Source organism: Protobothrops mucrosquamatus, unplaced genomic scaffold, assembly GCF_001527695.2.
Source record: "Protobothrops mucrosquamatus isolate PMUCROS unplaced genomic scaffold, P.Mucros_1.0 scaffold112, whole genome shotgun sequence".
Classification (NCBI taxonomy): Eukaryota; Metazoa; Chordata; class Lepidosauria; order Squamata; family Viperidae; genus Protobothrops; species Protobothrops mucrosquamatus.
The window spans coordinates 624,356-637,079 of NW_015386484.1; the positions used below are offsets into that span (position 1 = coordinate 624,356).

Below are 12,724 nucleotides of genomic sequence, written 5' to 3' on the forward strand. Positions count from 1 at the left end.
GGAGGGATAAAACAATAGGTTAATTTAACAATGGGATTGTAATCAAGTTGGTTGATAGCATCGGTAAAATGAGGACCCAGACTGTTGGGGCAATATGCCGACTCTGTAAACCGCTTAGAGAGAGCTATAAAGCACTATGAAGTGGTATATAAGTCTAAGTGCTATTGCTATTGCTATTTGATTGATCAATTTTTAATATATTTATCCCAAGATATGTAGCTGTCAAGGTTGAATTGCTAAGATGCTTGCTAACTTCTATAGCCATAGAAATGGGGGTGGGGAAGTTTCAGGAAGCCATCCATGGACGGTGAGAACCAGGGTCATCCAAAGCAGGTGTCTGGCAGAGAAGTGAACCATTCCCATAACAAACAGAAAGAATGTGATTGGCCAACGTGAACACCTGGTGGGTGGGGGTTATGAAAAGCTATTGGTAACTAACCAGAACTTTGTGTGGGAAACTTAAGTGTTAATATTACTTCTTCAGTGCTGGGATGTATATTCAATAAAAATTTATCTCTTATGGCATCTCAAGGCTGTAGAGTTTCTTTAATGTTGAATTCATCAGCCGGAGGGTTGACATTAGCATTCATTATAGCTGGCTTCAGGATCCAGAGTTTAAATTCTACAATCATGCCAGGCTTTTTTTTTCCTCAGGTGGAAGAAATCCGTGGGTTCATAGAGAAGATCTCAGAAAATGTGGAGGAGGTGAAGCGAAAGCATAGTGCCATCCTCGCTGCCCCAAATCCTGATGAGAGTGAGTAAGGTTGCCTTGCGTTTCTTTCACAATTGATTAATAAAAGCAGTAGAATTTTGCTAGGGAGAGAAATTTACATCATGATTGCAGTTAGAATAGATGCCTTCACTGCATTGTCTCATGTAAACCAGATAGAAATTGGGAACTTAGTGCAAAGATGGAACATGACTACGGGATTCCATGGAAGTTCAACAAGAAGGGACCTGAAGCTAGTATCGGGCTGTTCAACCATCTGGATTTCTCATCGGTGTTCATGCTTGTCGAAGACTTTGTCTTGAAATGCTTCCAGATCATTATGCAGCTTCCCTGCCTCGTTCATGGAATTTTATGGGGAGATCCAGATTATGTTACCAAACACATTTAACTTTTTTATGCCTCTCCGCTACTTCTATCTATCTGTTTTGTACAACAAACAAATCTACTGTGGAGGGAAAGTCACAAAGGCTGCATGATGCCTTTCAGTTGGTAGTGTTAGGTGTTAGGCATGGAGAAGCAGCTTGGCTTTTTAGATTAGCCTGCTGGAAATTCTTTTTTTGGGGGGGAGGGCTGCCTCACATGGATCTCTGCTCCTATGCAACCCCTATTGTGGCTAGCTTCATATTTTCCCTGCTCTGTTCCAAACAATTGAACGTTCTCTCCCGTGGCAAGCGTGAGTGTTGCATAAATATTAATTAACTCACTTGCCTGATTCGTATGAGCACATTAGAACAAAGCGCTCTGTAATTAGCTATGCCTTAATTTAGACAGCAGAACCTACCATTCGTCTGTCCATCTCACAGTAGGAAGTTTTTGGCATGACCAGGGGTGGGTGCAAAAAAAAATGATCACATGAAGCCCAATAGATCACTTCATGGCTGACCCAGCTGCTCATGCGATCTAAACGTTTCAGGAGAGAATGCTATGATTAGGGGACAACAGTGAAATCATATGTAGTTTAAGAGCTCCATCTCAGAATCTGTTACAAGGCTGGAAAGTACTGGGTTCCAATCCTAGTCTATGCAGAATGCAGCATAAACATTATCAAATAAATAAAATGAAATTATCCTGTGCAGACTGAGCCAAATAACTTTATTTTATTTTTATCTTATTTATCAAATTTCAAAGCTAACTGACTTCTTGACAACTTTGGATTGTCTTGACAATTTTAGATGGCTTACAAACAAAAAGAAAACCATACATGGAAAAAAAGGTCACAGCCAATTGGAAGAGCAGTTCACCAGTTATAAATCAATGATAACTAAAGGAGGCTTGATAGCCCTTTGAGGTAGTCCAGACAGGAAGCACGTCATTCACACATACCATTACAGAGCCCCATTATCATTCTGTCCTAAAGCCTAGGAGAACTACCAGGTCCCTAACAATGTCCTAAATGTCATAAGAGTGGGAGCCACATGAATCTCTGGGGAATATCATTCCAGAGGACAGGTCCAATCTGGGCTCTGATAAGATGACACAGTTTAATTAATGGGACCCACAGACCACCATCATTCAGCTTATGTTGTTAAGATCAGCCAAGGTCAACCAGCTGGGCAAATTTCAGCAGAGCAATGTATAATTAAAAACAAAATACAGTGAAACAAATGCTAAAAGCAATAGTTCAACTTCCTTAGCAGTGACTGCATCTGTAATAATGCTCATTACAATTTCCTAGCTAATGTTGCAAGCCCGGCCGATTTTTCAAGTCACGCTGATATGAAAAGCACAAGAAAAAACTGGAAAGTGCTTTTCTGGTTAGTAGCTGACTGACCAGAGCAGCGTATTTTTCTTCCCTGCCTTGAAAGATGGTATTCATATAGTCTGACATAGCCCATCAAGCTATGCCATTCCTTCTTCGTCCAATTCCTTGTTTTCTTGCTTCCTCTGACAACTCTTTTCTCTTCTTGTCTGCTGCAGGCATTCTGTAATTAGGGCTGTCTGGGATGGGCTCTTGGGATTCAGCAGGCAAATGCTTGAACTTCCAGAAAGGATAGCTGAATTTAGATAGTTTCTTCCAGTTATAGCCCTCATTACCTCCCACCTCAGTTGCCCACATCCCTGTTGCATTCCCCAGACAGATGCCATCGGTCTCTCTGCAGCTGCCCACTTGATAGCTGGATGCTTTGCTTCCCTTTCTGCTTTTCATATTCCCCTGGAGCTTCAGTCAAGCCTTTTGCTGCCCTGTGCCCAGAGCATAAGCCCACTTTTTGGCTGCTCAGTTGTTTTAAATTAGATTTGCCTGGTTCTCCCCACTATATTCACAAGCCTGAAGTTCAGGGAGGGGTGTTAATCCCATTGCTACACCACTCTGCAGACAAACAATCCAAGCACAGTTTGTGCATGCATCTGTGATGGCAATATAGGAGGCTTGGATTGTTCTCATTAAACAGGAATATGCTACTTTGCATCTCTCCAAAAAATCCCATGATTTGATTCAGAAATCACAGTTGAAAAAAAAAGGGAACAGTCCTTACTGTAGAATGGCATCTAACCCCCAAACCCCGAGATTGAGTATAAAACCTCACAAAGCCACTTTGTAGCAGGTATGGGAATGTTGCATGTGATGTGTTTTGCAGTGCAAGTTGACTTGGAAGCAAGTCTCATCTTTGATGGGATTTATTCTTGGATAAATTTACTTAGGATTGTGTGAATAAACACTGGAATATCTAGCAGGCCAATCATCCCAGTTCAGCGGAAGGCCATTCTTTTAACAGCAGGTTTTGGTACCATCCAACCCTTGACTGAGTGAGCCAAAGGGAAAGGGATCACCACAAGAAAATCTAGATTGTTCTTAACCAATACCCTGCTGATGTAATGTTGAATCTGATCAGGGTTTTTAAACGGGTAAATTATGAAAAGAGTTTCCTCTGATTATCTATGTCAGGGGTAGGCAACCTTGGCTCTTTTATGACTCGTGGACTTCAACTCCCAGAATCCTGGCTCAGGAATTCTGGGAGTTGAAGTCCACGAGTCATAAAAGAGCCAAGGTTGCCTACCTCTGGTTTATGTCTATGGAGATTCTCAGTCACCCAGATCACGGTTGTCCCAAAGGTGTTTTTTCAAAAGGCAGCTGGACTTTGTTTTTCCTTGAAGAGGTTTCGCTTCTTATCCAAGAAACTTACTCAGTTCTGACTCAGTCTCACTGACTCAGTTATGACTTCAGTCAGAAGCTTCTTGGACGAGAAGCGAAATGTCTTCAAGGAAAAACAAAGCCCAGCTGCCTTTTGAAAAAGCATCTTTGGGTTTGCTCTGATTCTTCGTTCCTTTATATCACATTGAATCCATTGGCTGTTTCAGTGTAGTCCAGGATTCTCCACTCTCATACAATGATAACATTTGAAGAGATTTGGAAATTATATATCCCAACTTTCCTTTGATCTTACCCACTACGGATGTGGAAGAATTGCAGCTTTCACAATTTTGAGGTAGCATGATCAATGGTTGCAGAATTCTGAAAGGAGAAGTCCCAACACATAAGGAGGTGCCAGATTATGGAGGACTGACCTAATGAACTCACTCCATAATGAACACTACTCCATACACTATAGTGCTTGCAAGATACAATGGCAGCATCTGTCAACGCTGCTAACATCGGATTTTTTGCTTTGACAACAGATGGAAATGCAGCCATTTTTCACTATTGTTTTAGAGTTAGTTGATGCTGGGAGGGGGAATGTGGATGAGAGTCATAACAATAATAACTCAGCCGTGGGAACCCAAGGTCATTGGGCCCAGAGTTGATAGAGTTTTGGCGGGCTGGAGAGCTGGGGAGAAAGCCCGTGCTTCAAGCTAATTGGGGAATGTGATTTATGACTGTTTATTGGACGAGGGAATTGTGCTTTGTTACTTTGTAGTGCTGATACTTTGTTTCTCAAATAAAAGATTATTTAAGGTAAACAATGCCTCGAAGTTCTTTTGAAGAGTTTCATCTGTCGGAACCATGACAGCATCTCTTCCGACATTTGTCCAACCTCTTTTTCAGTGTGCTTATTGAACGAGAACCCACTGCCTGAAGACAGTCTTTAGACAACAGTTCTTACTGTAAGAATATTTTCTGTTGAAGGTTCTGTTAGCTGAAATCTATTTCTCTGCAACTCCTTTTTCAAAATAACTGGGCATCTAATGCTTATTAGCTCTGAGTTCTCATTTTTGCTTCTCCTAAACATGCATAGTCCTTTCAATTCTTAGTTGTGGTAAAAAAAGGTAAAGGAGTCCCTGCGGATTTTACTCCGCTAGTCGTTGCTGACTATAGGAGGCGGTGCTTATTTACGTTTCAAGGCCATTGAACCGGAGTTGTCCAAAGACATTTCTGCAGCCATGTGGCCATGACAACATGGAGCACTGTTATCATCCCAGCAAAGTGGTATCTATTTATCTACTCGCATTTGTGTACTTTCGAACTGCTAGGTTGGCAGCAGCTCAGGCGAGGACAAGAGCTCATCCCATCACTTGGCGCTCAGGTCTTGAACCTGGGCTGCCACCTTTCTAGCCGACAAGCCTAGCATATTAACTGCTGATCCATCACCCCACCCTCTTAGTTGTGGGACATGGTCTAATTGCTCAGCTTTTAAGGTAACTCCTAATTTTTAAAATCTATCCCTGCAGAATTTTACTAATAATGTCTAGAAAGAACCATGTCTCATTTTCTCTCTTCCACCCCCATCCCCATAGATTTCTCTCTATGCACTTGTTTCATGGGCCATCCATATTTGCACAGCTGGAGCTGGATCAGTACTTTGAACATGCAGGCAGCCTTCATCTTCATGTTGCTCAAATGATATCTGGCTTCTCTGTGGCTTCAAGGTGTCGCTAATGAGCTTTGGGTCACATAAAGGATGGAAACATTGATTTCCCAGACTGAGTTGGTGTGGCTTATTAGCCATTGTAAACATCTACACTTCTGCAAGACAAAAATTGCTCCCTGGAGATGTGTTTGTCTTTGAAAATCCAGAAAATTTTTATTGGATGAGAAACAGTTACTTCAAAAGCTGAATAGCAGAAGATACGGGGGAAGGGGATTATTGAACAAAGTATAGAGCTTTAATTTTACAAATAGCAAAGCTCTGCTTGTGCCGAGGTAAAATATTGCATTTCATATACAGCTTCCTCTTTATTCCTTCCAAAATATAGACGTTTCATAATATACCACACTGATTATTTGACTGGAAAGCAAGAGATAAATCGTAATAAACAAGAATATGCTATATTTTAAAAGGAAATGTAACAAATGCAATGTAAGAAGGAAAAAAAATCCATAAAAGATGTTTATTAATTGTTGCCTTTTTTCTCTCCAGTTTTTTTAAACAGAATCTAGATGGCATCAGCTTCCTACATTCTAATGTTTTGGGGACTGTCCTCCCATTTATTTATGTATCGGATCTGTATTGCATAATGTATACTGTGAATCCAACGATTAATTAGCAATTTAAAAAGCTAATTCAATCAATCCTGACTTATTTAATATCTGCATAACATAGCATAACTTTTTCTGTTTGTACCTAGTGGTAGATTATCATATCAAATGAAGCCCTAAGATAGCTAACAGGTAGTTCTCAAGTTACAACCATTCATTGAGTGACTGTTCAAAGTTACAATGGCCCTGAAAAACGTGACTTATGACCTTTTTTACACTTATGATACATGATACTTTTTTACAGTATCCCCATGGTCACGTGATCAAAATTCAGATGCTTGGCAACTGGCTCATATTTAATAATAACAACAACAACAACAACAACAACAACAACAATAAAGTTGAAAGGGACCTTGGAGGTCATCTAGTCCAACTCCCTGCTCAGGCAGGAAACCCTATACCAGCGGTTCTCAACCTATGGGTCGCAACCCCATTTGGGGTCGATCGACCATTTCACGGGGGTCACCAAGCAAGGCTGTCCGCCATTTTTTTCCCCTTTTCCGGCGGGTGCCTTACCTCCCTTGGGTTGGGCCAGCTGGTGGTTGGCCTGCTCCGTCTCTGCCGCTTGCCAGCTACGCCTCGGCCGGTGCAGGGGGCGGAACCACGCATGCGCGGCACTCCCGGGCAGGGAAAGTCCTCGACCTACGACCGGTTGGGTAGTTCTCAACTTACAACCGGTTTAGTCCTCGACTTACGACCGGTTTAGTCCTCGACTTACGACCATTTAGTCCTCGACTTACGACCAGTTGGGGGTCGCGGCATTAAAAAGTTGACAACCACTGCCCTATACCATTTCAGACAAATGGCTGTCCAGTCTCTTCTTAAAAACTTCCAGTGTTGGAGCACTCACCGCTTCTGGAGGCAGGTTGTTCCACTGGTTAATTGTTCTAACTGTCAGGAAGTTTCTCCTTAGTTCTAGGTTGCTTCTCTCCTTGGTTAGTTTCCGTCCGTTGCTTCTTGTCTTGCCTTCAGGCGCTTTGGAGAATAGCTTGACTCCTCTTCTTTATGGCAGCCCTTGAGATATTGGAACACTGCTATCATGTCCCCCCTCGTCCTTCTCTTTGTTAAACTAGACATACCCAATTCCAGCAGCCGTTCCTTATATGTTTTAGCCTCCAGTCCCCTAATCATCTTTGTTGCTCTTCTCTGTACTCTTTCTAGAGTCTCAACATCTTTTTTACATCGTGGTGACAATTGCAGTGTCCCAGGGTCACGGATCACCTTTTGCAAACTTCTGACAAGCAAAATCAATGGGGAAGCCAGATTCACTTAACAACCATGTTACTAAATTAACAACTATGGTGATTCAATTAACAACTACATCAGGAAAGATTGTAAAATGGGATAAAACTCCTTTAACAACTTAGCAATAGACATTTTGGGCTCAGTTGTGCTTGTAAGTCAAGGACTACTTGTATTTGGTTTTGGTTTGATATGAGTCTGTGCAAATGGAATCAATTAAACTTTTTTGTATGTCACATTTGAAGCCATGGTTTGTTATTGGCTTTTTGTCCCAGTATGAAAGGTAAACAAGGATGTATGATTTGTTTGTGGCTTCTTGTCTTATTTCTAATTTGATTACGTGCTCTTCCCAGACATGTAACCAATCCAGTATTTTGCGTATTGTGTGCTTGTATAAACCTATGAATCCATATTCTTCGTACTGAAACAATTAGTTCAGGATCAGCCTACGTATTATTTTCAATTTTTTTTAAGGTGAATGACAGTTTGAGGATGCAACTGAGAAATAAGAATTTTAGTTTCTTTTTTCCTTGTCTCTCTATTTTACTAGGTTTTATATGGCCTCATTTTGATGGAGAAACATCACACTGAACAGCTGTTTTGCATCATTTTCTTCATTTTGCTTTAATAATTATATTGCTTCATAATAAATAATCTCATGAATTGTTCATTTTATTTTTAGTTATTGTCTTGGCAATATATATATATATATATATATATATATATATATATATATATATATATATATATATATATAGTTATTTTTCTTGTTAAGCAGGAGAAAGCACTTTTGGTAGCCAGCATTCCATTATTAAATAATATCAGCATTCTATTAATATTTGCTAGTTATTAATAAAACATTATTTTGTGTACTGTGAACCACATGGAAAGCAGTAATGATATTTTGGTGTACATTAAATGGAAAAGTGTGATTTGGGAAGAGAGTTTAAAAAAGAGATTTGGGTATGAGGGCTTCTATCTATTTTTGCAGTTTTAAGTAGTCCAAATGGATTTTAATGCATATTTTGCTCTTGTTTCTTGCTGAAAATTAGTAAATTGTTCTATCAGTATTTAATAATTTGCTGCTGAATTTCAACAACATAGTTCATAGGAGGAAGAACGTCGGGAAATTCAAAAATTAAGGGTCAGGTGTAGAATAACTTTCTGAACCGTAGACATAAATACCAATACAAGAGAATATTTGTACTCAGGATTGAACTGTGAGGTCTTTGCTGCTCTCTGAGCTTTGTTGTTTTCTTGCAGTCATTTTGTTATTCAATTGCAAAAAAAAAACAAAACCCAACCAAACTTAGAGAGCACCAATGACCCCCCCAAAGAAATAAATATTAGAAATAGAAATTCCAAGTTCGGCACTGCAGTTTATTAGTAACTCACAAGTTGTCTTAGATCAGTAGTTTGGAAGCACCTTTTCCAGCTAAAACTATTTATTAAAATGCACAAGCTTTTTCAACTCATGAAAGCTTACACCTTTTGGGTAAAATTTGTTAGCTGGAAAAGGTGTTATCAGTCTCCTGGTTTTTGCCCCATAGACTAACATAGCTTTATCTACAAGGTTTATAGGTTACCAGCTTTTCTGTCATTGCAGGTAAAGGCATTGAATAAGCTTAGCAAACACATTGCCTCTCTAAAAATCTGCAAGGCAGCATGTTCTGGACAAGCTACAAAATCCCTGTTGGTAAAGAAGTTTAAAAGCACTTTAGGTTTGCGGGCTTAAGTCTATCTCAGATGCTTCACTTGAGTTCTTCACATGCTGATAGTGATGCATTCATGCCATGGATTGGAAAAGTATTAACTAAAAATTAGGTGGTTATTCAGTTGTCCCACTTAATCCAAAAAATGGAACGCTTGTCTGCCATGAGCAATGATGCAATACATGATTTGAGGTTGTCCGGAGAAGAGCTGACGCGTGGCTATATGATTCAGAGAGACGCTGGGCTGAGCTGTGTCCTCCTTGCATCCTTGGGGCCAATCTCTGCTGCTCTGCCAGTGTTGCTTGGTTACACTGGCAGCATTTAGAGCTCCAGGTGACAAAAAAGATCTCATGGGGGGTGGGAGGGAGGGAGGGAAACACAGTTGCACCTGCCACTTTCTGTGCCAAGCCACATGAGTTGTGATCAACATGAAAGTAGAGAGAATAAGCTGGAAGATTGCTGAGAAGGAGCACCAAAATGACTGTCACTCTTCTGCAAGGAAAAAGCTATAAGGCCATAGGAAATAAATTATTTAGATTGCTTTCATAAACATGCTTAACTTTAAGCCCTTGTAACCAACTTATTTGGTAAGGTCGCAAACATTCTAAAACCACAAGAAAAATATGTATTATGGTATAAAGATGATGGTTTGGTTAACACAGCAATGGCTGGATTCCCATAGCATGCTGATTCATAAACTGTCACACTGATGGCTTGGTTTAATCTAACATGTTATGTGAGCCCCCTTAAGAGTGAAGGGATGACAGTGGAGGTTTTATATAAACCTATAAAGATTTCTGTGATGAATCTCGTGTAGAAAAAATGATTCTCCCCCCCCTCTTAGTTGGAGATGTTATGATGTTGATAAAAATGCATAATTTATAGAATTTATACTGCAAGATATGATGGCCACTGACACTAGATGACAGATATGTTACATTTATGTGGCTAGAGACGGCACTTAAAAAAAAAAGAATGTGAATGACTCTTCAGGAGCTGTGGATTTAAGTCATGGTGACATTTGAAGAGGGTTGGTTGGGAACATTTTGGTCATTTTTGGAACAAAGGAGAAATAGGTACAGTAAATCTTGCTTAGTTTTAAACCACCCATTTTGTAATGTAATATTTCCTTTAGAAAGGAAAATTTTGAGAGGTGTTTAAAAGAGAAAATGGATGCAGTACATTTCGTCATCTCTTTGTCTATAATAGCCAAAAAGACTTCAAATGGAGACGAAATAATAAGACCTTTGGTCAAAAGAACTGTCTGAATTCAGTTTCTGCAGGGTTTTTTTCCAGAGCTTTTCATAAACTCTGCAGCAGACAATGGTGAGCCAAATATGCTCACTGTTTACATTACATTATGACTGTAAGCTCTTTGGGCATTTGTCTTTTCCTTGCTTATATAAATGCTACAAACTTTGGTAACATTAAAATAATAAAATTATTTAACACAGTATCTGACTTGCCACGTGCCTACCAGGGACAATTCCATTTATTGATTGATGGCCTAAATATATATGATGCTTACTTATACAAAGGAATCTTACAACGTACAGAGCTTAAAACAGCCATAAAAATAATAGAGTCACTTGCTGATCTAAATGAACTCTTCTTGTCTGATTGCTCTACAGAAGATGGCTGTATTCACCAATTCCTGAGAGGCAAAAGGATAGATGTCAGTCTGACCTGTGGGGGCATCCAGAATGGGGGGGGGGCATGGGAATGTCTGCCATGCCTTTCTTCTCTATTCTCTGTCTCCCTTGAATCCTGCTAAGGATGGAGCAGCTTGGTGACATTTATCAGCCAGATACAAATATGTTCATTCCAAAGCTCAGTGTAACAGAAAAAGCCAACATATATGCATGTGGATGTGTGTGAATGTTTCTGTCCCAAGTCACCTATTTCAGTGTTTCCCTTTTAGAAACCAAGGAGGAGCTGGAGGAATTGATGTCTGATATCAAGAAGACCGCCAACAAAGTGCGCTCCAAGCTAAAGAGTTGAGTATCTGCTGCAGGTGTAAGGAGAGAGCAGGCCACTCTTTGCATGACTGTAATTGGAGTTTTTTGGGGGGCTTCCAAGTCTCTCCCTGATTTGAAATAACAGATAATGAAGGGATGCAAGCTTCACCTGCTGTGCTTGAAGCTGCTCACAGAGAGTCATTGCCTTAGTGCAGCGGTCCCCAACCTTTCCGGTTTGGCGGACTGAGATTGGACAAGCGGCAGGCGTGTGTGTGAGCGTATGCAACTCCATTTGTGCCAGCGGTGGGGGCCCGCCACTTTTGGTTCCCGCCGCTCTCACAAGTGGAGTTGCATTTGCCCGTTGCTTCTGCAGCCCGGTTCCAAACGGACTGTGGCCTGGTAGTGAGCTGCGGCCCAGCATGGCAACTCTCAAATGAAACCTACAGGTGATAACTTGCCAGGTGCAAGTTTTAAAAATGGGTCATTTATAGTAGAATCCTTCTCTTCTGGAGAGTTATTTTTAGTCCAGTCTGAAATGGATGTTCAGCAGGCAGAGAAGGAGAGACAGAGACTGAGACCATCTGTTTACCCTGTAATGTGCTTTTTCTTCCCTCTCTGAAAATAAGTTCTATTTTCTGCTTTTTCTTAGGTATTGAACAGAATATTGAACATGAGGAAGGGCTGAACAGATCATCAGCAGACTTGAGAATAAGGAAAACTCAGGTGGGTTCATTTCTAAAAAAGCCATGTTGCCTATCAATTCAGGGGTTTTCATGCACAGAATAACCAGGATAATCAAATGGTAGATTACTTTTAAAAATCTTATAGCCTTTGAAAATGGTTCTTTCTGTTTCTCGACATCTACAACAGTGGTTGGCAATTATTTGGGAGCCTTGTATGCCATTGTATGATCTTCATGGGAATGTCTCCCATGACACATTGTCTGTACTGATGCCCAAAACTTAGATCTGTTGCAAAACACAGTGTGTTTGACATTCTCCTCCCTACCTCTTGTAAATGGGCTAAAGGAGGTTATGTTTGCAAGGAGCAAAGTCAAATCCAATCATCCAGAGGTTGTCCAAGCCTGATCTATATCGTCATTTGACCTTTCTGAAACCAAGCAGATTGATAATGCTCTGTGGAAGGTAAATAAGGAAATTACAGAGACACCATTGCCTGTTCTGTAATCATATGAATACCCCAAATACAGTGTTGAAGAGATAGTGAAATATGGGCTATTGAATGTTTTGGGGGGATTTAGCTTTTTTCTCTCTCTCTTCCATCCATTCCAAGAATATAAAAAAATAGACTAAGGGGGTCTTCATGTAGACTAACACTGAATTTTATCTGTCTAACCATGTGGCTTCAAGAAGCCCATAAAAACAGGCAACACAGTTGTTTATTTGATAAGAGGGTATATGTCGTGTGTCTGATTAACGAAACACTTAAAAGGACTTTCAGGCATATTTTCTCCTAAAAGCATTTATTAAGGTTACAGAGATGTCAGTACAGCATGGTGGAAATGCTTAGGTCTGGCTTCTCTTCCGTTACGCATACATTCCAAGCATTTTTCCCTGCCTCTATTTTGGGGTCATGGTTCACATCTTCCAATTAACTTGGAAGATGTGATTTACTTCCGGTTTGGGCTATCCTTATTCTCCTCCCTTTT

General features: G+C 40.3%; 1 protein-coding gene across 2 annotated transcripts in view; it reads left to right on the forward strand.

The window, feature by feature from the left end:
• The window catches only part of STX1A (syntaxin 1A), a 29,888-nt gene that overhangs the window by 937 nt on the left and 16,227 nt on the right, over positions 1–12,724 (forward strand). For both annotated transcript variants that reach the window (XM_015812823.1, XM_015812822.1), the window contains exons 2-4: positions 655–754; positions 11,019–11,093; positions 11,705–11,778. In XM_015812823.1, the coding sequence (XP_015668309.1) occupies positions 655–754; positions 11,019–11,093; positions 11,705–11,778 (249 nt within the window). The remainder of the gene's footprint in view (positions 1–654; positions 755–11,018; positions 11,094–11,704; positions 11,779–12,724) is intronic.